Raw genomic sequence first — 26,929 nt, 5'->3', positions numbered from 1 at the left:
ACATAATAATTAATCATGTATATAGAAAGATATTTATTTAATATTTAACGTGTCGGAACGTGTCGAAATTCTCTACTTTTTGAGAAATGACGCGTCGCGTGTCGTGTCGTGTCGTGTCGCGTGTCCGTGTCGCCGTGTCCGTGCTACCTAGGTGATAACCATCAAAGCAAACATGATCGAAACATTCTTCTCATTTTGGCTACTAAAATAGAGGGTATGGACATCACAAGCACCAAAAATTGATACAGGGAGACACTTCAAAGCCAAAAGTTTCAAAAGGTTACTTAAGTACCAAAATCGGAGAAAAATAAAACACTTAAGTGCAACAGTGAGAAATTCTTGCCAAACGGCTAGCTTGGCATTTTCTGACGACTTTTTATTTATTGATATGGCAATTCTTAAAAAAAAAAATATATATATATATATATCCTCTTGACTGTATTGAGATTTGGAAGATCCACATTGTGATTCTTCCGCTTCTGAGAGCATTGTCCTGAGGATGTTGCAGTATTCCTCTTTGTTTTGGACTGCTGCAAGTGCTGCACTTGCCATGGATTTTTCCTGTAAAAACGATGTATTTGATGGGGATGCGATTATTTGGGTTTTCTGGCTATTTAGCCATGTTTTAACCGCAGCTTCGGATCCTTGATCAAGAAATCTGACATAATATTACACCCCACAGTCAAACAAGGATACAAGATTTTCAGTGAACACTTCATACCAACACCTCATGATATAAGGTTCCCATGCCTTATGCATTTCTTTCTAATATTCAGAATCTCTTGGGTAACAGCCTGGGAATTTGAATACAATACATCCAATAAACCGGGTGTACCAAGATTGTCCGAAAATACAAAACAAAATGGTGGGATGGATTCAGATTTCTTGATCAAGGATCCGAAGCTGCGGTTAAAACATGGCTAAATAGCCAGAAAACCCAAATAATCGCATCCCCATCAAATACATCGTTTTGGAATAGTGCAATCTTAGTGGGAGAGACTACTAGACCATTTTGTATAATTATTTTTATGAAAGTAGAAAGATGTTTGAAATGTTGTTCTATATTAGAGGAAAAAACTAGAACATCATCTATATAAACTATGATGTAATCTGAATAAGGATTGAAGATATCATTCATGATTCTTTGGAATTCGAAGGGGCATTTTTGAGACCGAATGGCATAACATTCCATTCATATTGACCAAAAGGGACAGTAAAAGTTGTTTTGTATTTATCCTTTTCACAGATTTGTATTTGCCAAAATCCTGACTTCATGTCAAATTTTGAAAATAATTTTGATCTACAAAGTCTGTTTAGCAAATCTTTTTTATTGGATATAGGATATCTTATCCATCTAAGGGATGTATTAAGAGGTTTATAATTAATAACTAACCTGGGAACTCCTCTTTCTAGTTCGGCATTTTTATTGACGTAAAAAGCAGAACAACTCCATGGTGATTGGCTTTTTCTTATGAGTTTTTTATTCAAGAGGTCTTGTATTTCCGCTTGACAGAATTTCAAAACTTCTTGATTCATCTGTGTCGGGCGGGCTTTGGTAGGTATTTTAATTTCAGAAAAATCTTGTTCATAAGGTAAATCAACGATATGCTTCTTCCTTTCCCAAAAGGCATTGGGTAGAGTAGAGCATATAGTTTTTTCTATGTGTTTTTGTAGGGAGGCTATTTTTTCTACGATGTTGGATTTTATAAGATTTTCTTCTATTCTTTTGAATTCTAAATCTTCTTTTAAGAATTCAAGCTGGTTCTCTTTGTCTTTTATGAGGCAATTTATTTCAGAAATAGAATGTTCTTGTAAAATATTTAGGCTTCTTTTTTTGTGGTTTTGTCACAAAGTTAAAAGTGATTTTTCTGTTTAAAGCATGAGTTTCAATGCCTTCATTAGTAACTGTAAAAGGTTGGATTAATTGAATAAAAGGTGTTCCTGCATTACTGTTGCCTCATATTTTTTACTAAGAGAAAAGATGTTTTGTAAGACATTTGATCTTTTATTATTAAGGCTTCTGGTAATTTGTATTGGATATTAAGTTTATCACCTGATGCTGATTTTAGGGATTCGGAAGTTTTATCAAAGTATATTGTTGGAACAAGGCTTTCTTTGATACAATTGAGATCAGCTCCTGTATCAAAGAGTGCTGTTGTTTCAATAATAAACTCATTGTTGATTTTTATCATAATATTTATTATCCATTTTCTAGATGTTATTTATGTTAATAACATAAGGAAGGCTGGATCTGGAATATCAGATGTATCGGTATATATATATATATCCGCATGGTAATTTAAAAAAAAAATTGTCCACATGGCACTATAAGCCCCAAACTTAATTTTTAACATAAATATTAATCTAAAATAAATTAAAAAAAGGGGGAGGGACAGCAGGTTCGACGAGGGCCTCCATAGCCCTCACCGTCGTTGTTGCCCCACCACCACCGGCCTCCATAGCGCTCACCAAACCTGCTATTCCCCTCTACTTAATTAAAAAGTCTAAATTATTTAAATTAAAAACCGGGGGAGGGGGGGGAAACAATAGGCTTGGTGAGGGTCTCCATAGCCCTTTCGATGATGGTGGGACAAAGTGATGACAGGGCTATGGAGGCCCTCGCCAAACCTATTGTCCTCTTTTTTTTTTTTCAATTTAAATAATTTAATTTTTTAATTAATATTAAATTAATAAATTTAAAGGTAAAACAACATCATTTTGCACATTCATTACTGTGTAAGCATTCTAGTGAGCCATGTAGACCATTTATATTATCAAAATAAGTCACATTGGATATTTAGCTACCTTGTCAGTATTGACACTAAAATGTCCCAATTTTCAAAAAAACAAAATATTAGCACTTAAGTATATTTTTTTGGAAGTTTGGCACTTAAGTGTTTACTTTTCCCTAAAATAAGTGACCACTTTAGTGCCTCTTCTCTCCTAATGTTTCAATAGCAAAATTTATCGAGCATGCAAAGCAAAATGTTGCAGGAGACCTCTTTATAATTTCCATTGATTTACCGACCAAAAAAAAAAATCCATTGATTTAAAGAGTGAACGGCCAAGTGTTTGACGACTTGTCTTTCTGTATGCAAACACTGCTCTTTTTTTTTTATACCGAACTGCTGCTCAAATTTCATTTTTCGTTCATGGCATTGGCATTGATGTGGCTGAAGTTTGAGGTTACACGTTTGTAGGCACTGGAAAATCGAAATTTCGAGAGGGCGAAATCAAAGAAACATAAGAAAAGGAGTAGAGATCGAGGATATGTGTCGGGATTATCTTCATTCACTCGAACAAAACACGAGTCGATGAGAAAAAAAACTTGTTAGAATTCTACGCACACGAAATGTTGACTTTAAATTATGGGCAAGTGCATGATCTAAGTTTTCATGAGAAGGGGTCACAGGAGGATAGACGAAACCATAAAATAAAATCATCATCTTGATGCAGATGTACTGCGGTGAATTTCTTCCCCATTTCCATCAATTTTGAATCGGGAAAATCCCAGAAGCAAAGTCATCATCTGGGAAATTGGGTTTGAACCAAAGGGCATAATTGTCATTGTATTGTTTTAGCCCTAAACCCTATATATATATTGTAAATTACTTCATTAATGCAAGTGAGTTCGTCCAATCTCTACATGATATCAAAGCGGCAATTCTTGGAGCCCGTCTCCCACATCTCTCTTTGGCCTTCTCGCTTAAACCAACAATCACGGAAACTGCGACAATGTCTACCTTCTTTGCCTCAGGAACTAGCCCACGAAGCGTGTCGAGATGCACATTGATCCTCACTCTCCGCCGTCTCTCCGCCGTCTCTCCCGTCTCTCCGCCTCACTGTGATTCTTCAGGGCACCCATTGACCCCCTCGGTGCCGTTTTCCTCTTGGCGCTCACGGAGGCCTCGCCGTTTTCCTCTTGGCGCTCACCGATTTGATCCTCACTGATCCCCTTGCCCCCAACGAAAGCCCCAACACAGACGAGATCCACATAGGCGACTCGTCCCGCATCAAAATCACTGACTCCAAGATCAAGGTTTGGTGGACAGCAAGAACTTCCACTTCAACGTCTTCTCCTGCCACGATCTCGAGTTCCGGCGCATGCGGATAATTCCCCCATGATTTGGAAGTTCCCCTGATTCCACTGATTCGAAAGTCCTCAGGAATGTGAATACAATTCGATGACGACCCATTTCTTTGTAGTGCTCTAATCCCAGAGTCAACCCGAGGATCATCGCTCAAGACCTCATCCGAGTCGTTCATTCTCTGATCGTCTTCATTCTCTGATATTTTGGCCGCAAGTAATCATGGCAACCGAGTCTCAAAATTCTTCAGCCACCATTCCCACACATGAGCGGGTGGACAGCCCTTATTTTTTGCATTATTCTGATAACCCAGGATCTAATCTTGTTGGCATGGTCCTTACGGGTGACAATTAAAACAATTGGTCTCACGCCATGGAGATTGCCCTTTCCGCCAAGAACAAGATGGTGTTTGTTACTGGAGAAATAAAAAAAGCCAGTTGCAACAAATCCTGCCTATGCGTCTTAGATTCGTGTGAACAATATGATTTTATCTTGGATCCTTAATTCCATCCATCCAGATTTGGTGCCAACAGTTCTCTACACAGAGTTAGTTGCGGATGTTTGGGCCGATCTTCGTGAACGTTTTTCGCCATCGAATGGTCCTCGGATTTTTCATCTCGAGCAAAAGATATGCACCCTTACTCAATGTGACGATGCTGTGACTAAGTACTACAACAATTTGCGAAGCTGCTGGGATGAATTGAATAATTTGGATCCGTTACCGCAATGCTCTTGTTCGGCTCATTCTATCATCACCACACAACAAGAGAATCGGCGCTTGTTTCAATTTCTCATGGGTCTTAATCCGAGGTACGCTAATGTTATTAGTCAGATTTTACTAATGAATCCGTTACCTAGTGTTGCACGTGCATATGCGCTAGTTCTTCAAGATGAATCACATCGCCATATCCAATTGGACCGCCCACAATCTAACCAAGCCAGCACTTTGCTTAGCAGTCACGGAAATAGTGCTCCATGGTCGTACATGAATTCCTCATACCATGGACAGCCCAACTCTCTTGGTGCCCTTGCTCCGTCCATTAACCTAGCTAAACGGACGAACACGTCTCGCAGCCGAGAAAGATGTGCCCACTATGGCATCCCGGGTCATACGCGGGATGTGTGTTATCGACTTCATGGCTTCCCTCCTAACCACAAGCAACGCCGTGGACAGCCATCTACTTCCTCCCGACTTGCAGATAACAAGTCCAGTCATACTTCTGATGCGGCACCTCCACCATTCACAAATGATCAATATAAGCAATTGATACGATTGTTACAAGAGGTAAACATCCCGAAAGCCAACCTCTCAGGTAATGTTCTCGGCTTAACTTCGAATTCATTTAATTCCAATACTTGGGTCATTGACACTGGCGCCACAAATCACATCACCTTTGAACCCCATTACCTTACAAACCCGACACACTATTCCTCTCCACATCCCACCATTGGAATTTCGAATGGTGTTGGTGTCCCCATGACATCACACGGTTCAGCCCACCTTACCTCAACTATCTTCCTTGATAATGTCCTTTACACTCCCTCTTTCAAATACAACTTATTGTCAATCTTCAAACTCTCTCAAACTTTAAACTGCTCAGTCATTTTTTTTCCTAACTGCTATCTTTTTCAGGACCTCTTGACAAAGAAGATCATTGGTCGGGGCCATGACCGTGGTGGTCTCTATTATCTAGAGATTCCTACTGAACCTGCCATTCTTTCCACTACAACCTCTTCATCTCATCTTTGGCACACTTGCTTAGGACATCCATCTGAGTCAGTTTTATCTACTTTGCAACAAACTTTGTGTTTTAGTCCAGCAAAACAATTCAGTCCATGTGATGCTTGTCATTTATCCAAGCAAACGCGTCTGTCTTTTGCGTCTAGCACTATTACTACTTTACGTCCTTTTGAGCTTATTCATGTTGACATTTGGGGACCTTATTCCCATTTCACACATAAAACATGTCGTTATTTTTTATCTATTGTTGATGACTATTCTTGCTATACTTGGATTTTTTTGCTTACGTTTAAGTCTGATGCAATTGACTCTATGATTCGCTTCTTTACTTTTGTTGAGACTCAATATCAAACCAAAGTCCAAAATGTTCAATCTGATAACGAGACTGAATTCCTTTCCTCTCGCTTACAAGATTTTTTTTTGCGCACATGGTGTTCACCACCAACGTAGTTGCCCTCACACTCCTCAACAAAATGAAGTTGTTGAGCGTAAGCATCGTCACTTGCTCAATGTTGCTCATGCATTGCGTTTTCATTCTAGCATACCTCTTCACTTTTGGGGGGATTGTGTCTTAATTGCTACTCATCTCATTAATAGACTACCTAGTCCTCTCCTACACAATAAATCCCCGTATGAACTTATTTATGGCAAACCACCTTCCTATTCTCATCTTCGTGTCTTTGGCTCATTATGCTATGCTTCCACTGGTCATCTTCACTCCGATAAATTTGGTCCCCAATCTTGCCGATGTGTTCTAATTGGTTATTCCACAAACCACAAAGCTTACCATCTCTTTGACCTTCAAGACCAAACAATTTTTACCAGTCGTGACGTCATTTTTTATGAACAAGATTTTTCTTTCCGTCAAACCATCAAACATACCACAACCAAACCGACCTCAGTACTTCCATTACCCATACCTGACCTTGGTGAAACGTACCCACCTCCCTCAACCCCAGTCCTTGCACCGACCTCAACTCCTCAACCTCCTGCACCCATGATCACACCATCACCAACTGAACCCGAAGCCATGCCTCGGCCATCTCGGCAACGCCATCCACCTGGATATCTTCGAGACTACCACTGCGCTATTGTGGCCTCCAATCAATCCTCTTCAGACTCTAAGGTAACTGAATCAGATACTCTTCACCCTTTATCCAACTGTTTATCATACTCGCGTTTTTCACCCACTCACCGTGCCTTTTTAGCCTCCATATCCTCTGAACAGAAACCTGAAACTTATGACACTACGTGTCAATCTCCCAAGTGGCGAGAGGCAATGTCTTCTGAGATACAAGCTCTTGAACAAAATGGCACTTGGGAAATTGTTCATCTTCCTCCTAACAAACATCCTATTGAATGTAAATGGGTTTACCGAATCAAATATAATTCTGATGGCACCATTGAGCGTTACAAGACTCGGCTCGTTGCAAAGGGTTACACTCAAACATAGGGGATTGATTACCATGACACATTTGCGCCTGTTGCTAAAATGGTAATTGTTCGCACTTTATTATCTCTTACTTCAATTCGTCATTGGCCTATCTACCAATTAGATGTGAATAATGATTTTCTGCATGGTGATCTTGACGAAGAGGTCTATATGAGGTTTCCACCGGGTTTTCATACTAAGGGGGAGAATTTAGTTTGTCAACTTAAGAAATCACTCTATGGCCTTAAACAGGCATCAAGGCAATGGTTCGCTAAATTCTCTTCCGCACTACTTGATGTTGGTTTTCAACAGTCAAAGGCGGACTATTCACTTTTTACATTAGTCCGTGGCTCTCTCTTGACCATTGTCCTTGTTTATGTTGATGATTTGGTTATAATGGGCGATGATGCAGTTATGATTCAACTTCTCAAGCGATTTCTCGACACACAATTTCGTATTAAGGACTTGGGCACTCTCAAATATTTCTTGGGCATTGAAGTTTCTCGTTCCAAGTCTGGGATTTTCTTGTCACAAAGGAAATACGCTCTTGATATTTTGTCTGACATTGGTCTTCTTGGTGGACGTCCTATTGATACTCCGATGGAACTCAATATACAATTTTCGGAGTCCTCTCCAACTCTTAAGGATCCAGGTTCATATAGACGACTTATTGGTGGATTATTATATCTTACAGTAACTCGTCCAGATTTACTCTTTGCAGCAACATCTTAGTCAATTTATGCACTCTCCTCATGAAGACCATTGGAATGCTGCCCTTCGCATTGTGCGGTATCTCAAGCATGATCCTGGCACTGGTTTATTTTTCCCATCTGATTCAACTCTCCAACTTAATGGTTATACAGATTCTGATTGGGCATCATGTTCTACATCCCGACGATTTGTTTCTGGCTACTGTATGTTTCTTGGTTCTTGTCCTATCTCATGGCGTTCCAAAAAACAAACGACCGTTGCCCGTTCCTCAGCAGAAGCCGAATATCGTGCTATGGCGTCTGCCGCATGCGAAATCACATGGCTTCACATGCTTCTCTCGGATCTCCATGTCAACACCACTACTGCCAATCTTTTTTGTGATAATAAAGCTGCCATCCACATCGCCACTAATCTTGTCTTCCACGAACGAATCAAACACATCGAGATTGACTGTCACTTGGTTCGTGAAAAAATTCAAGATGGCACTTTGTGTACTCTTTATGTTCCCAGTCATTCTCAACTCACGGACTTGTTCACGAAACCGGTCACACGTGATTTATTTTGTAATTTTAGGAACAAGTTGTTGACATGTTTACATTCACCAACTTGAGGGGGAGTATTGGGAAATTGGGTTTATACCAAGGGCATCATTGTCATTGTATTGTTTTAGCCCTAAACCCTATGTATATATTGTAAATTACTTCATTAATGCAAGTGAGTTCGCCCAATCTCTACAATCTTCAACAACAGGGCTTAACTACACACCACGGGGCCTAACTAACTCTTCATCTATTTTTCCAGCCACTTATCATACTTATGATGCAGAATGTTCAAGAAAAGACTATAGAAAAATCTAGAGAGGAGAGGGAGAGGGAGAGAGAGGAGAGGAAGGAGGCGGGGCTTCTTCAACACAGATCATGAGTGCTCCAAATTTCACACGTTGTAAGACATAATGAAAGTCGAGACCCCTACACTATATCTATCGAATGAAATTAAAAGTTTCTATAAGAGAGTTAATAGCATAAAAAACTCAAATACATTTATCCAAATTAATTTTTCGTCTAACAAAAATTTTCAAATTCGTACTCATGAAATATCTTCCCAAAATAAATTCTATATCTCAAAGAAAATCCAAAACTTGGTATTTCAAATTATTTTCCTACATATGTTAAAAAAAATATTTTCCTACATATAAATTTAATCCAGAAAAAAAAAATCCTCAATAACAACACCGATTGAGATATGCGCATGTGGTACCTCATTGATTATGTCCTTCCTTTTGGGGGAAGACTACTCATAATCACGATGCACAACTTTTTTGTGACCGACAATTTTTTGAATATTAACTAAACCTGATAATATTTTTTTTCAAAATTAGGCTTTATGTTCTCTCTCTCCCCTCGTCGAACCATGGATAGTTTGTTATATCTAGTTTTAGTGAAAGAAAAAAATTAAAATAAAACGCTGCCAAGAGTACAGAATATTGTTTCGGCACGATCCAGAGCACTAGCGAATTAATTATACTATTTAAAAGCGAAAATCACTTTTTAGTTTCCGCCAATCACATGGGACGCACTCTATTTCATGATGGAATTAAAAGAACTTGCCACATGACACCAATACGTCCTGTACTCTTCTTTGGGGGGCCGAAGAGATTCCCAAAGTGCTTTTATAGACGGCTTGAGGGAGAAAAGCATTGCACTGATTACAAGATCTACGACATTCGAGAAAATTAAAAATGATTTTTGCTTCAATAATGAGAGAGATTACTACGCTCGCACATTAGCACAACGATGAAAGAAATAGAAAGAAACCACTTTTGCTTAAATGAAAGTAAGGTGTGCTTTCACCTTTTTAGATTTAAAAGGAGTCTTAACCCTTTTCGTAGATCAAGGGAAAAACGTCTTCGTTTTCGTAGTTTAAATTTTGTGGATGACTTTGTCATTGAAACAGAGATTTTTGTCGTGGAATATTTCTTTTTCCAAAAGGACAAAAAAAAAAGTATGAACGAGAGAGTGGGGTGATAATAAGTTAGTTCATTTGTCATAATGATTTGATAACGCTTGAAGTCTTTCTCATGGTAGAATTATGTCCCCAACATCAGGACCCGTCCCGTCATCCTAATTCCTCGGCTGCTTTTTCGCATTTCTATTCTCGAGGAACCATGAAAAACCTATTCGGGGAGTCTGCACATATTCCCTTTCTCCATAGGTTTCGGTCCATGCACATACCGAACGTGAAAGCAATGTCGAACTCAGTGTTCCGAATTCTTTTGCTTCTGGTTTCCCTTGCAGTACAGGCATCAGGAGCTGCGCCTGGACTTGCAAGGCCTGAATGTAACGAAACATGCGGGAATGTCACCATTCCCTTCCCCTTCGGAGTAGGAGCCGGGTGTTTCTTGGACGAGTGGTACGAGATCGACTGCCAGCAAAGCAACACAGTTCCCGTGCTAAATAAGACTGGATTGCGAGTTCTCAACATTTCTTTCCCCTCTGTCTGGGGATACACGAACGGCATGATTAGTGTCCGTCTGCCTTTAATTTACTCAAATGCAAGCTGTGGGGCCGATGGACTTGGTGAGCCGGTGAGCTTCGAAGGAGGTCCATTTGTCTTCTCTCAAACAAGAAACGTCTTTACATCGGTCGGTTGTGATACCCTGGCAACAGTCGGTACTACAGAATCGGCCGTTGTCGGTTGCAGGTCAAAATGTGCTGAAATCAGCACCAACATTAGCTGGCATTATAGTACTTGTTCCGGGAGGGACGAATGCTGCCAGAGTACGCTCCCCTTCGACCTTCAGGTCTTCAGTGTGGATTTCAAAGAAGAAGGTGGACATCACGGGTGCAAGCATGCTTTCCTGGCAGATAGATCATGGTTCTTGAAGTCTAATGAAACAGGTTTATATGACTTAAGAATGGGTAATACGGTTCCAGTGGTGCTGGAATGGGGGATCACAGACAATACCCACTATTCACGTGAGCTTATGCAGCAAAATTACAGCACAATCTACAGCTTGAGCTATAATGAACCTTTCAACTGTGACAGCAGCTTCTCCGGCATTGAAATGCCATTTATGCAGTGCTATTGTGGATCGGGGTATCATGGTAACCCTTATCTTATTAAAGGATGCGAAGGTAAAAAATACTTCATGCTATCGCATTCCATATTTAATGGCAGTGTACAGCAAAGTGGGTTGCTCATTCCCAGATTTTTCTCTGAAAAGAATGCATCCACACAGTTTAATGATCACATCCTTTCTGCCTTCTTTTTTCTTTTTTCTGCCCGAGATTATATCGAGTGAAGGCACATTCAAACAAAAGAGATTGTAGTAATAATAAGTTACTGGAAAGAAAAGGGAACAGGACAGTCCTCTCGATTACAACAATAATATTTTAGCCATGGAGTTAACAATTTATGAGGAAACGCGACCTACTAGTCATGTCAATTTTACTGATGGAATTAATATTTTATTAGTGTTTTGCGTTGCTAATATACTTATTTTATCATTTGTCATCAGATATCAACGAATGCGAAGATCCAAAAAACTGTAACGGGACTTGTTTGAACAAGCAGGGCTACTATGACTGCGTTGATGGTAGAACAACAACTAAATTCATTCTTGTTGGTAAGTAGATCTGTTAACCTAGATTTCTAGCCACTTCATGCTCTTGAGTTTTGTTACAAACAGAAAAATATAGGATAAGTTATGAGCAGAAAAAAGATGTTATATGTTGTATCTTACCCTTCGCTCTAACATGATTAGCCATTCGCCTGGTGATGATTATAGATGAGTTTCAATCAATAGTATCTATAAAAACAACCTCAAAACTTTCTTTGCCCACGAATACTGATGTTTAATCAGTAAGAAAACACTCGAACTTTTTAAACGTCGCTGCTTCATATCTATCAAAAGATATCCAAGTTTCTTGCTTATTTTCGTCATATCTGAATTAGGATTGTTACAATCATAACCAAAAGGAATCCTGGTATGAACTTTATCACATTCATCAATGGTTTGCTAGGGAGGTCAGTAGTACGGTGCACATGCATATATAAAAATTTCACCGGATAGAACTTAGGAGACATTAACTTTCCATGGTTGTTAATTTAAATCCGCACGAAATGAGACTCAGCTAATCACTCTTATATGTTTTCCTTTTCATCAGATTCACTTAAATTCTTGCTGATAAGTGCCTTATATATTTATGACAAGCAGGGTAATTTTTCTCACTCTTGCCCCTGAAATTTTTGCTATGCAGGGGTTGGAGCAAGCCTTGGGGCACTACTTCTGTGTCTTCTCTTATGGAGGTTGTACGAATACATCAAGAAGAGAAAAGAAATCAAGCTCAAAGAGAAGTACTTCATTCAGAATGGCGGTCTTTTGTTGGAAAGTGAGCTATCTTCACCAAAATATAATGTCGAGAAAAGCAAATTGTTCAACTCCAAGGAATTAGAGAAGGCCACAGACAATTTCAACAATGATAGGATACTTGGGCAAGGTGGACAGGGTACTGTTTACAAGGGAATGTTAACAGATGGAAAAATAGTTGCAATTAAGAAATCGAAAGTGATAGACAAGGGACAAGTCGAACAATTTATAAATGAAGTTCTTATTCTCTCAAAAATCAATCATAGGAATGTGGTCAAGTTATTGGGGTGTTGCTTGGAGACGGAAGTCCCACTTTTAGTATATGAGTTTATACCAAATGGGACTCTATACGAATATCTACATGATCCAAGTGCAGAGTTTCCTATATCATGGGATACACGGCTACGAATTGCAACTGAAATTGCAGGAGCCTTATTCTACTTGCATTCAGCGGCCTCTATTCCCATTTATCATCGAGACATCAAGTCTACCAATATCCTCTTAGATGAGAAATATCGAGCAAAAGTGGCAGATTTTGGTACTTCCAAGTCTATTTCACTCGATCAAACTCATATAACTACATTAGTGCAAGGGACTTTTGGCTACCTAGATCCGGAGTATTTCCAGTCAAGTCAATTTACAAACAAAAGTGATGTATATAGCTTTGGAGTTGTCCTTGTTGAACTCTTAACGGGACAAAAGCCAATCTCATCGCAAAGGGAACAAGTAGGAAGAAGCCTTGTGACCTATTTCATAAATTCAATGGAGGAGATTCGCTTGTTCAACATTGCTGATGCTCATGTGTTGAAAGAAGGTAAGAAGGAAGAGATTGCATCAATGGCTAAACTTGCGAAAAGGTGCTTAAACTTGAATGGGAGGAAGCGACCTACAATGAAAGAAGCGGCAATGGAGTTGGAGGGAATAAGGAAGCTTCAAAATCTTTCAGGTATGCAGCACAATCAAGAGTACCGTGAGCCCACTGAATCTCATGATGCTGTCTTTGCATCTAGCCAGTCAAGCATCGACATGAATATCATTACATTTTCGGGTGTGCAGCCACTCTTAACTGGTGAGACGTGATGAAGATCTTATTTGCCTCTTTGCACTTTGGAATAAGAGGCCTTTGGATAGTTACAGTTATAAGCTTATTCTCAGTATTCGGGATCAATAGACTCTTAGCTCATACCATCCCAAAGTTATTTGACGTCAACTTTGTTCATTTCTTGTAACTAGCCAGGCATACGGTATATGCGCCAATTTGGAAAAAACTTTGCAAATTGGAATCATATAGCGGAAGCATGATGCAGTGATTTTACTTTATTTTGAGACCTATATATACTTTTTTGTCAATTTGATTATTGCAGGAGTTATATTAGTCACACAGGAACACAAGCATCTTTGTTGCACCAGCCTTCACAAAGGTACTCATGACATGTATTATGGGTTGCGTTTGTGGTGCTATTTGGAGAAGTCAATGAGGACTTGAAATGTGGTCCTCTTCGTCGCTGACACCTGTCCCACTAATAAACTTTTCTTTTCTCGTTTTTATTTTCCCCAGACTCTTAAAAGAATAAATTCAAATAATTCCTTTTTATAAATAACATTAGAACCTTCAACATTGCTATATTTAATTAGGAAAAGCGTAAATAATAACACTTCCTAGCCACATTTTACCAAAATAATTCAATTGAAAGTAAATAATAATACCAAGACAAAACGTTCTAAAGTTGGTCAAATTATAAAAAGATATTATAAGAATTGTTTTAAAAAATAACATGAGAAACCTTCATCGTTGCTATTCTTTAGCAAGAAAAAGATATTAATAATAAAACTGTCTAGGCTTCTAGCTCCATTTTCACCGATACGATTCAATTGAAACTAATTACGTATACGAAGAAGACAAAAGGACACGAACAAAGTTCAAGCTAAAACATTACAATCATAAGGGAAAATTTCAGAAGAAGACCTTAAGTCATTTCCTTAAAAAAGAGTTTAAAAGTGGAGATTATCTCAAGTAAGAGCTTGAAATGATCAAACTATTCTCAATAAAGAGCCTGAACTCACCTGTCAGCCAAGTTTTTGTCACCCCACTTTTTCCAGCGACTAAAATGGAGATAACTTTTTCCAAAATTTGCAATTGGGTAAAAAATTGCATGAAGTCCCCAGATTGAATAGGTCCACTTGCTACTTCCTCTACCTACTGCTGAAGCAAATTGCTCTTGCCCGCCGTTCTCTCTCTCCGACGAAGGTGCTCTCTCCCTCTCATCCATGGTAATTCGTTTTAAGTTGATTTTAAACCCGCCGAATAAGCGTTATACAATCTTTTGAGGCCATTTTTCCGGATGAGTGTGCACGTATGTCTCTTTGAATGGAGTTTTTAGTAACTCATCTTTCTAACAAACAAATTCAAAAACTAACATGAAAAACGACTCATGCAAACCAAAGCGATCCGTTGCTTCCCATGCAAAAGGGTAAAGTGTAACAATTTTCCTAACTTGGGCTACATTATTATAATATACCATTATACAATATTAGTCTAAAGTGAGATAGAAAATTTCTTTTCTTAATATGGGATTGACTAGTATGACTCGAGTTAAGCTCGGCCCATAGTAAGATAGGTTAACTAAAAACTCTATAAATAGTGCTCAAATTTCTACTATAATCCTAACACACACAATTATCTTCATAAAGGAACGTTTACTAAGCACTAAGGATAATGTGCCGTCTTATTGAGCCAGTGATATAGAAGACAATTGAAGAGAAGTTTTTGAGTTTGAATTGTCATTATTCCACATCAAGAACGGTGATCCCAATTAGAAATGTAAATCTCTTTACATGATTACATATATATTCTTGGTTCTAGTTATGGATATCTTGGGTTGCACTTTTGTGTCTTATATGTGATATCAAAGTAGCCATAGGTTAGAACACAAATACATAGTTTTTTGCCATATTTCATGATTTTTTTGTTCAATAAAAATCAATTTAATTACAAAAATAGAACATACTCATCAAGACGAACAAAACTGTAGCTGGCGCGCCACCAAGGGAGATTACACGTGCCCCAACATGTGGCCATGTGCTGGTGGGAACATGAAGACGTGGCCATGTGCTGGCTGGGGCTAACGTCATAATGATGTTAGTCACCAGGGTTGCGAATGAACCTAACTCAACTTGGGACCCCAACTGTTAACCGCGAGGCCGATCTATCATTGACCTAAACCTGACTCGATTTACCCGACTGCAACTCGTTGACACCGTTGACTAGACTGGTCAATTGGTTGGACCAGATGTGGACCAGTCATAATGATTAACTGTTTGAACTAGTCACTGCTCGTGCATTGCAGATATGGTTGCTTGTATAAAGATGTCTTAAATATATTTATTTTATTTTTTGATAATTTATAAATGCATGTTTTTTGCATTTTTTTGGGTTTTTTTAGGGTAGTTTTGCTTATTTTTCTATATTTTTCTATGATTATACAAGTGCAAGGTCACATGAATATCATCACATCAAGAATACATAGAGCATTTATTCATTAATAAGGTTCAACATGTATCAATGAATGAAGTAATGTAATTGGGATGATATGTGATTTTAATGACAAATTGCCCCCATCACTAAAGGATAAAATCACATATATATGGTATGTGTGAGAAATAAAGTTTATTTCTCCGATATAAGAGAGTTTCAAAAATTTAATTGAGTTGTGACTGCCAAAATGACATACTTAATTGGGTTTAAAAAATATCGATCTCTTATAATGATAAGATGTCTCCTATTCTAATGCGTGATTATACTCCCAAATGAGATGATTGTATATTAGTTCATGGAGGGAATAGTATGATGGAAGAATAACTTATTGTAGTGGTTTATATACTCATGGCTACTGTCATGTGGGAAATATACAATTGCATGTCATGTATTATGCCAAAAGTGACTTATGTGATTATGCATGTAACTCTTTATATATGTACTTGTATATTTTCAAGTTACACAATGCTCACATAATACTAATTATACATTATTTGTTTTTCAGTCACCTTGTCTGCAGTCAATAACTCTATAACTATTAAGAAAAGAGCAATTGAATTTTCATGTTATTAATCAAGCGTACCATTTTAGAAAACTTGAAAAATGATTTATTAGCTTATTGCACTACTAAAAAGACAATGGAAGTTTTGGGGGCTTGAAATTACGCTTGCCTAATGCTAAGATTATGACACATTTGTAAGGACTCTTTAATATAAGGTATGATGGCTCTCATGGGGTTAGAGATTGTGTTTTAAGGATAGTAGATTTGAAATCTAAAAATCATACTCATAAATGAATTCATGAAATTACTGGTTATTCTGACATTCTAGGTCCTAAGAAAGCATCTGTCAATGGATGACAACCATTGCTTCTTTTTAAGAAGAAATGTCATATAAAGATAAGCTATCGTAAAAATACAAATATTTGGTTAGCCTACAGGTAATGATTTTTTGGCATTGTTTATGAATTCAATACTTATCAAAAGCCCCATCCAGTTTTTAGTAGACTAGATAATTGTGCAACAAATTGGTTGTATTTACCATATGGGGATTCATAAAACTAAAGAAGTCAAATTAAGATGAATCATAGCTCACCATGAAAAACATCGATAAAGTCAACATTGGAGATATTATTTTAATTCCAATTTTTTTTTAATCTGTTATTAAGAAACATATTTCATATATTTTCCTTGATATGGAACTTAGTTTCCATATCCAATTAAAACATGTGGCTATCCTTTTAAAAAAAATGTATTTTTATGTTCATTAATTCAAATAAGGTTGAGTACTATATTATATTTAATAGATTGTACAAATTGTGTTTAACTCCCAATGATTTTTTTCCAAAAGACTTTTGCTTAAGAGAGAGTCTTATGCATTAACGTCTTGATCACATGTCTAGCGAAAGAATAGAAAGGCTAATAAAGTTAACATTCTATTTACTCTTAAAAGTTACCTAAAAATCTGCATGGACTATTGTAGAGTAAGATGACTAAGATAAAAAATAAAACTATACTCTAAAGTTTTGACCTATTAGAAGTCATTCACATTGATCTTAGTGGATCCTATATGATAAAGTTGTATAGAAATTATTATTTCAACATAGTCATTGACAATTATTTTTCTATACTTGGTTAAGGAAAAGTTTGAATCTTTGAATAAATTCAAGATTTTTTTTTCGCACTAAAATCCAAAACAATTGGGGTAAGTGTTAAAGGTTGTCAGAACTGGAGTATTTTGATAAGTATGGAAATGCTAGATAGCTTCAATGGTCATCATCAAATACTTGGAAGATTTTGGGGTGATAACTTAATTTATTATGCCTGAAAATCTTAAACAAAATGGTATAGCAGAAAGGCACAATTGTATCATAATAGATATAGTGATTAGAATAATTAGTAGAACTAATTTATTTGGTTTTCTATGGGCTAATAATGTGAAAGCAGCCTTTTCACATACAAAACCATGTTTCTATCGAAATTGTTCTATTAACTTTCTTTGAGTGATGAACCTAACATAAACCTAGTTTGGACTATCTTAAGGTTTGGGGTGTACCATAGGTAAGATTATATAATGCAACATTATGTAAGTTAGAATCCAAAATCACTTGGTATTACTTCGTATCTTATACAAATCATCCAAAGGGGTATTGATTTTATGAGCTCAATGAAAGTACAGAAATGGTGAAATTATATACAATAAAGTTTCTGGAATTTGACATAGCCATAAAGGATAACTGCTCTCAGATTATTAAGAATAATAGTATAGAGGAGACCGTTGTATATTATTAAGAATAATATATAGACAATTATAGAGTCTTCTACACCACAAACAAAACCTTTAAAGATTCAAGATACTGTTATTGAGATAGTTCCTAATGAAAAATTTTAAGCCTCTTAAGTGCATGATGAAGTGGTTGTAGCTCCACTCAGAAGATCTATTAGGGAAAGGCGATCAGTTATATAACTAGAATATATAGTCTATATGTAAGAACATGACTATGAAATCTATTACATGATCGATCTAGTGGCTTATACAAATGTTATTTCTTATCCTCAATTAGATATGTGGTTAAATGCGATAAAAAGCAAGATGCAATCTATGAAATATAATGGTGTTAGGGAACTTCTTGAGTTGCATTAAGATCACAAGCTCATCAACTACAAATGAGTGCATAAGACTAAAAGGGATTAATAAAAAAAGATTTTTATTTTTAAAAAAAAAAAAGGGTTGAGGAGTTTAAAGCTAAACTAGCAGCAAAGTATTTCACTCAAAAAGAAATGATGGATTGTAAAGAAACATTTTTTTTCTAGTCCCTTCTAAAGGTTCTTTTAAAGTGAACATGACATTAATAACTCATTTTAATATGGAGTTACGCTAGATGGATATTAAAACTATGTTTCCAAATAGAAAACATGATAACAAAGTTTATATGATGCAACCTAAAAATTTTGCAACAAATGATTCAAGTAAGATTGAGTATAGACTAAAAAATCTTATTTATTAAAGTTTCATAATGTTGTCACTTTGTTAAGTTGAGAACAAAATAAGTCAATGTATATACTACAAGATCAGTGGGAGGAAATTTGGTTTTTCTCATACTTTATGTACATAATATCTTACTAGCAAATAGTAATTTTGAGTCATTGCATGAGACAAAGCAAATATTGTCGAAAAGTTTTAACATAGAGGATCTTGATGAGACGTCTTTTGTGCTTAGCATTGAAATCCGTGAGAATCGTTAATGCCATATATTAGGTTTATCTCAGAGGACATTTATTAATTGTATTTTAGAAAGATTTAGTATACAACTGCAAGCTAGGAATTATGCCTATTATTAAGGGTGATGAATTGATAATGTCCTCATTTAGACATTGGAAAAAACCCAATTGAAGGATGTACTTTGTGTTAGTGCATTTGAAAGTATCATGTATACTCAAATTTGCACTAAACCATACATTGCTTTTATGACAGGGCTTCTAGGTAAATATTAGTTAAATTCATGACACAATCACTAGATCATTGCCAAAGAGGTTTTGAGGTGCTAAAAAAAAGATAACATACAATATGCCAATTTACAAATATGTTCAAGTTTTGTAGCTATTTAGATGCAAACTTTGCTGGCTGTTAGAATGATATGAAGTCAACAACAAATACATTTTTATGCTATTAGAAGGTATAGTAAATAGAAATTTATGTCATCTTCCATATAAATGGAGTTGGTAGCATACTTTTCAGCTATTACTCAGGTTATTAGGCTCCAAAACCTCATTAGGGAGTTGACCGTATTTGATTTTATGGATAGACTCATACGGTTGTATTGAGACAATAATTCTATAGTATTGTTTATTAACAACAATAGAAGTCTTAAGGGGTCTAAACATAAAGTGATTAAGTTTTTTACCATAAAAAAGGTACAAAATAGTGACGTTACAATATAATACATTTCTAAATATGATATAGTTGCAAATCTACTAACTAAAAGTTTTCGCCATTGTGTTCTTAAATGACATGTCATTAACATGGGCTTAAGAGTATCATGAGATATCATTATTTAGTGAGAGTTGTTTTAGACTTACTCTTGTAAAGTTTTAAATATGTGTTTGTTACATTTAGTAACGTTTTGATGTGTATCAACTTTTGCATTCAATAGAGTATTTATAAATATATTGTTATTAGCTGAATACATATTGATAAAAATCACAAATTATTGTATAAACTTTGAGTGAATGCTAGAGTCATCCACTTATTAGCCTTAGACATATATCTTGTTATACATTAAGAAAGGTTAACCATAAGAGCATGATAAAAGGTAACCTCATTGAAACTATGAAAATATTCTCTAGTGGCACAGGTTTTTGTGACACTTAAGGTAATATAATGTTGACTGATAAAGGGAATGACACATAAGGTATTATTCCCTATGAGAGATATTATCCATTTGTCATACTATCATATTAAATTCATATCAATAAAGTTAAATGTACGCATGACCATAGGAGACTGTATGTATACATGCAATTACCGTCATGATTCAATGTTTAAAATTTTATAGAATAAGATTGACTATTAAGAATTATCTTTAAATCTAGGTATGCACATACACTATAATTTTAATTAATATAACCCAAGTGGAAAAATATAAAAATTTTCTTAATACGGGTTGTATTAATTGATATTGTAATTTACCTTGAGATAGAAGATTTCTTAATTAATCTAATATGGAGCTGGCTAGTATGGGTTGAGTTAAGCTCAGCTAGTAACAAGAGGGCCTAGCTAGAAACTCTATAAAAATATTGAAGTCTCTCCTTTAATCTTAACACACACAATTATCCTCACAAATGAGCATTTACTAAGCACCATGGATGAAGAGTCGTCTCATTGAGTCAATGATATATAAGGCAATGGAGAAGAAGTTCTTGAATTTGAATTGTTGCTATTCCGCATTAAGAACGGTGGTCCAAATAAGATGCGTAAATCTATTTACATGATTACATGTGTTCTTAATTCTAGTTATGAAAATCTTAGGTTGCACTTGAGTGTCTTACAACAAAACTATGTCAATATGCAAAATTAGTATAAAGTGAGAAGTACAAAATCAACACGGAATGAGTAACAAAGATTTGCGATCGGATGAAAATCGTACCTTCCAACAAATATATATAACCTTCATTATATACTACTCCATTCTTAGCAACTATTCTTAGCAACTATTAGGTGATGAAAATAATGGAATCAAAACACGTACACCATGCTTAATAAATTTAATCGAACTCATTGATATACTCAACAAAAACGTGCCTTCGCCCATTACCTTCACCCATCTTCTTGTGTAACAAAAAATATAACGCATAACCTAACCGTATTTGACAATTAAACTAAAAGGAAATTATAGGAAAAATTGAAAGCACAATAAAGGAGACCATTTATTTACATGCATCACCTATTACACAGGAGAGTCAATGGCAAATCCACTAATAAAATCAAAGAATAACAAGGTTTCTGTCATTCAATCACCCGAGTTTTCTCATATCTAGATTACATACAAACCCATGATATTTTAAATAAAAGATTTATACTACGAAAAACCTCAAATCAATATACTTATAACAAATTTACTCCAAATTATTTTTGACTATCAAAAACTCCAAACTAATACACATGAAAAATTTACCTTTTATTAGTGTTGACACCTATCTTTTTTTTAAAAAATTAAAATTAAAAAATTATTTTTCAAAAAAAAAAAAAACGTGGGAGGGGCTGGGTTGGGCCAAATCTAACCTTGGCCCAACCCGCCCCTCCTTTTTTCCTTTCCCTCTCGCACAGCTAGGCTCGGCTAGGCCTAGCCTCCTTTTCTCTTTGGCCCGACCACACCCTAGCTGGTCTTCCTCCTCTTGCCTAACCTTCGCACACAGGACCTGTGAAAAGGAAAAGAAAGGAATGTAGCAAGAAGACAGAGGAAACGGGGACAGAGGCAGAGCGTCGACTAGGAGCTAGTGGTCGAGGCCAAGCCGACAATGGTAGCTAGCGTCGTAGGAGGCCACGCGCCCTAGCCAAGTAGAAGAAAAAGTGGGGAAACAAAGGGAAAAGGGAGGAGAACACAGCAGGAGCAGGAGAGTACAGAAGGAAAACCAAGAGAAAGGGAGGAGAAACAAGACAAAAGAAAGGGGGAGGAGAATGAAGCCAAGACAAAAGGAAGGGGGAGGGTCTCAAGAATGAAGCCGAGGAAAGCACTTTGAAAGCTCTTTGTAAAGTATTTTGAGCAAAATAGCGTTTGGGAAATTAGACTTGCAAAAGATCTTTGTGGTAAAAAAAATTATCAAAAGAAAAATTAAAAAAATTGACCAAAAGGGCCGTGTGGCCGCCGGCGACCTCCTCCTGACCTCCGGCGACCTCCCAGCGACACCGGATCTGGGGCGGCGAGGTCGCGCGACGCCGTCGCGACCTCCGGCGACCCTCCGCGACGCCGGATCCGGGGGCAGCGAGGTCGCGGAGGACCTCGCCGCCCCGGATCTGGGTCGCGGCGGGGTCGCGCGACCGCGCCGCCGAATCGGGCGGCGAGGTCGCGGAGGTCGCGCAACGCCGCCGCGACCCAAATCCGAGGGCCGCGAGGTCGCACGACCCCAGATCGGGGCGCAAGGTCCTCCCCGACCCCGCCCCGGATCCGGGTCGCGGTGACCTGCACCTTGCCGTGGGTCGCGGCGGGCCGCGCCACCGCCCGGCGTCGCTCGTCCGGGGGCGATGGTCGCGCGACCGCTCGCGGAAGAAGAAGCTCGCGGAAGGAGAAGACCGTCCGCCGCCCTGATCTGGGTTTGCGGTGACCCACCCTCGGTCGCGCCACCTCCCGGCGTCGGTTGCGCCACCTCCGGCGTCGGTCGCGCCACCCCCCGACGATCGCCGGCGTCCCTCTAGCAGTCGCCGGCCGCTCCACCGGAACCGAACCCCCCGAGAAGATGAACAATTTGCGACACAAGGGCAAGAACCGGAAAACAAAACATTCGTGAGGACAATTTCGGAAAAAAGTTATGAACAAAGTGCCCGTGTGGGCATGCCGAAAAAGCCGAAAGCCCAAGGCGGGTCCCCCGCCTTGGGCTTTCGGCCACACATGCCGGCATTCCCCGAATGCGGGCTCAAAAATTTTTCCCAAACGGCCTAGCATTTGGCCAAGTACCTTTAGGCTTCAAAGGGGCTTTGGGAAGTGGTTCCCAAACGCACTCGGAGAATCCCCCCAGGACACCTTGCCACCGCCAGTGAGCCGTCCGACTGGCGCTAACCACTACAATCTCCCCGAAACTCAGGTTAGTATTCCATCAAACACCTGGTGTGCACTCTTAGGAATCAAGCCGCCGAAGCTCACCTTGACCAGTTCGGGCTCCGCCCCCCTCCGTCCCCGTTGCATTTCTTGTTGTCCTGGCACACCTCAGTAGCTCTCTAGACTCACACTCGGGTCTCGACCAAGCCAAAAATCTCTAGATCCACTAGTGCGCTCCACCCACTTGCTAAAATGCCTAGCCGAAACTTAATTTTGTATTCCTTTATTTATAAACCCAATGAGGTTGATAGGCCATCAAAAGGGATGAGCGCCTTCTAGCCGGAGGATGAGCATTGTCCTCCACCCCAACCGAGATAGCGCTGTCGTGCCCTGGCCAGAGAACCACCCAGCCTACACAGTGTCACCTCCTCTGGTCATGACTAGGTAGTCGTAGATTAGAGGGCCCAGAGTCGAGCTAGGCCAAATCATGAATCTGGCCCACTCGGCCTCTCTCGCCCCACAGGCCGACAGCCCAAAGTTGGTCTGGGTTGTGGGCCTGCTAAGAGGGGGGGTCTCCTTGTTTTGTAGGGGGTTGGGCTTGTCGGTTGGGCTCAACACAACCGAGCAAAGGCCCGACCAGCCATGGTCGCTTAACCCACTTGGGGCGAGTCTGACCGGCCCACCCCAACCGGGTCGACTTGGGCTCGGGTCAAACTACACCGAACCCGGCCCGGACAAAAAAATAAAAAAATGTATCTTTTTCAAAAAAAAATAAAAATTAGTTTTTAAAAAAACTTCAGAAATTAAAAAAATGCGAGATTGGTTAGGAATTGTCATGTCTTGCTTTATTAATGTAATTAGGCCTTTTTTTGCTCGCACATTGAGTATGCCGCATGTTTAATTTGCATATTTAATTATATTTGCGAATATTTAGTTACACATACTAAATTTTATTGCAATTAGGACCTTGTTTGTTTTGTTAACACTACTTTTGAGCAAGTAATTTATTATTTACCATTTCCAAAATAAGTTGGAGTTAGTTTAGACTTTAATGAAAATTAGACCTATAAGAAACATTTGCATGCTCACTTAGTGGACAATTGCCTTTAGGATCATGATCAAAAGATCAATGCTATTTGAACATGTTAATTGATAATGAGCAAGATTAGGTACCGAAAGGACACTAATTGGTTAATTAGCATAATCAAGTCATCGATCCTAAATTCTTTGGTTGCATGGGAAGTGTGATATATTATCATGCCTCACTTGGTTTCTAACCAACCCTAATAGGCTAGCGGCGACTCTTTATTATGAAATTCTTAAAAATACCTCAATGTCGCGTGAGGTATGAGCTTGGGAGAGCCATATTTAATCATGGGCCTTAGATCCGTCATTTAAGAAATACCTTTAGATATATTCCTTTTCCTCAAAAGGTAGGTCACAACAATTAGTTTCCATTAAACTTTGTTATCAAATTATTGAATTTGAATTATATGTGATAGTTGACATGCACACCAATTTAATTTTTCTGTTAATCCAATTTAAAGGAAATTGACGGAGGGTAATTTGTCACAAATATACTAGTTTGAGATTTTGACAATCGAAAAATTAATTTAAAATAAATTTATCATAAATATATCATAATTTTTCGCTGTAGTAAATAGTAAATAAATTAACTTAATTGGGTGTAAAACCGATAGTTCGAAATCATGCCCGGTGCTGCTTTTGTGCAAAGCGTTTTCAGTATGGCTTAAAGGGAGTGCTTTACCATGCGGCCGCTACTGTTCCCGACCAAAATAAAAGATCCGCTTTTTATTTCCTTTTTGTGTCCCTTACATTAGGAAGGAAATCGGAAAGCAAAGTCCATGCATTTCTTACTGGGAAAAACCTCCATAAATTTTAAATTTATTTTTTACGCCAAAAACTTCAACTTGCATTTATCCTCCATTAAATTCTATTAAAATTTCCATTGAAAATTTGACATGGCACTGATGTTGTGCCACATCAGAAAAAACAAAAACTAAAATTAAGTCACTATTGACCACGAGTTACTGTTCATCGTTACTGTTTATTATCTTCAACCTCGTGATCGCTCAGCCAAAGCTTCTTCGGAGCTCATCCGTTGCTGCCCCCTTCGGCCTGGGGCCTCCGGGAGCTTCATCGTAGCTGCTGGTCAGGCGGCGGCGAGATTCGAGATCGGATTTGGCTTCGACGCTTACGACCGCCATAGCCGCTCGACCTTGAAGCTTGGCCTAATGGCGAAGCTTGGCCGGAGGACGGATCTGCGAGACTCAGACAGCAGCCTACAGCGATGGTTAGGTTGGGTCGAAATCAGCTCGGCAAGGTAGAGCCCATGATCGGAGACCAGCAAGGTGATCTTGATCCTCAGTGTTCAGACATTGGTAATCGAAGATGACTTCTCCAGATTTGGGGAAGCGGATGAAGCTTGTTCTTTTGCTATGGATTGCCCGCTTTCACCATTTTTTTGCTCTCTGTCTCTCTCCTATTCCCTCCGAGTGAATCCGTGTTTCTTGCCCCTTCTTGTCTGCTCCTTTTTCTCTGGAAAATGAAGAATGCATGTGGTGGATACTTCTTCGTCGAGAGCCTCTCTGCCTTTATTCAGATGACGACGAAGAAGACGACGACGACGACGACGAAGTTGATGACGAAGATCCAGTTCGAGCCAAGCTTTGCCCTTAGGCCCAAATTCGGGCTTGAGCTGCCATGACGGTCGCAAGCTTCGAAGCCAAATCCAACCTCAAAATCTCGCAGCCGCCATGGCCAATAGCTACAAGGAACTCTCCCAGAAGGTCCAAGCGACAATGGGCGGCGACGAACGAGTGCCAAACAAGCTTTGGCCGAGCAATCGTGAGGTTGAAGATGGTGAACAGATATCGAAAATGAACAGTAACTCACAAATGCTCTGTAAATTTTAATTTTTCTTCATAATTTTTTCTGACGTGGTACCATGCAAGTGCCGAGTGCCACATCAGCTCCACGTCAGATTTTTTAGGGGATTTTATCAGGGTGAAAATATCACTTCGCTGCAAGTAACTGTGCAGAGGAGTCCCATAAGTCAAACTGATCAAAGCCCGCATGATCATGATCTTCTTCGACGGAAATTAAAATCAAGTTCCACCGCCTAAGAAGTCCAAATCTGATACGGATCAAAGGGCACACCAAATTTGAACAAATCAAAATCCTCCGAACAAGTCAGTCAATCGATTAGTCTCCAGATTGGTTGAACTTAGTTCCAAAAAACTTCCAAAAAATATTTTCAGGTTTTAGACTTAATAATATGAAAATAGGTAACAATAGCAAGCTCCACGATTATTGCGGAGCTAAAATAAGGTGATCTCGATGTCGAAATCTGCAAGGAAGAAAATCAAAACAAGACTTCTGCTTGTCTCGGTCAAAGAGTTCGGCTCTGAAACGCAATTTGCTTTGGACTTCTCGCTTATCCCACAATTTCAATGCGGTGGACCTGATGCTTTATGTGCACCAGTGCCATTTGCATTCCCATTTCTCAGTACCTTGTCAAGCCTTGATGCTAATTTCTTTCTTTTTCAATGAATTTCCTTCTCCGCCATCACAGCAAACCTGATCGAAACATCCTTCTCATTTTGGCTGCTAAAATAGGTGACCACTGCAGCAGAGAATATTCTACTTCAGGAATTCTCTGAAGCTTTGACAATTCTGCTCAGGAAGCATCCTGGGATATGCTAGGGTCGATGACCATAGAAGAAAAAGGTGTATAAGTAACCGTGCCTCCTGTTGATTCATGGAACAGGTCCACAATTTC

The 26,929-nt window shown here is 38.5% G+C and overlaps 2 protein-coding genes across 2 annotated transcripts; both read left to right on the top strand.

Moving 5' to 3' along the window:
* Positions 1-6,826: 6,826 nt before the first annotated feature.
* On the top strand, positions 6,827-7,993 carry LOC108955980 (uncharacterized mitochondrial protein AtMg00810-like). Its single transcript, XM_018864844.2, has 2 exons — positions 6,827-6,955; positions 7,574-7,993. The coding sequence occupies exons 1-2, from the start codon at positions 6,827-6,829 to the stop codon at positions 7,991-7,993; spliced, it is 549 nt and encodes a 182-aa protein (XP_018720389.2).
* Positions 7,994-10,097: 2,104 nt separating this feature from the next.
* On the top strand, positions 10,098-13,668 carry LOC104425238 (wall-associated receptor kinase-like 6). The gene is made up of 3 exons (XM_010037876.3): positions 10,098-11,106; positions 11,490-11,597; positions 12,232-13,668. Exons 1-3 carry the CDS (start codon positions 10,137-10,139, stop codon positions 13,419-13,421), a joined length of 2,268 nt encoding a protein of 755 aa, XP_010036178.2. The 5' UTR covers positions 10,098-10,136; the 3' UTR covers positions 13,422-13,668.
* Positions 13,669-26,929: the final 13,261 nt, after the last annotated feature.

The sequence above is a fragment of the Eucalyptus grandis genome, chromosome 11 (assembly GCF_016545825.1).
Source record: "Eucalyptus grandis isolate ANBG69807.140 chromosome 11, ASM1654582v1, whole genome shotgun sequence".
Lineage (NCBI taxonomy): Eukaryota > Viridiplantae > Streptophyta > Magnoliopsida > Myrtales > Myrtaceae > Eucalyptus > Eucalyptus grandis.
The sequence above is the reverse complement of the archived record's forward strand: the minus strand, read 5'-3'. Positions and strand labels throughout refer to the sequence as shown.

Excerpts from the sequence above, each read along its gene's own strand:
- LOC104425238 (XM_010037876.3), top strand. The coding sequence starts at position 10,137 with ATGAAAAACCTATTCGGGGAGTCTGCACATATTCCCTTTCTCCATAGG. Across the intron at positions 11,107-11,489 it reads TCTTATTAAAGGATGCGAAG|ATATCAACGAATGCGAAGAT; the intron begins GTAAAAAATACT and ends ATTTGTCATCAG. Across the intron at positions 11,598-12,231 it reads AACTAAATTCATTCTTGTTG|GGGTTGGAGCAAGCCTTGGG; the intron begins GTAAGTAGATCT and ends TTTGCTATGCAG.
- LOC108955980 (XM_018864844.2), top strand. The coding sequence starts at position 6,827 with ATGATCACACCATCACCAACTGAACCCGAAGCCATGCCTCGGCCATCT. Across the intron at positions 6,956-7,573 it reads AATCCTCTTCAGACTCTAAG|TCAAAGGCGGACTATTCACT; the intron begins GTAACTGAATCA and ends GGTTTTCAACAG.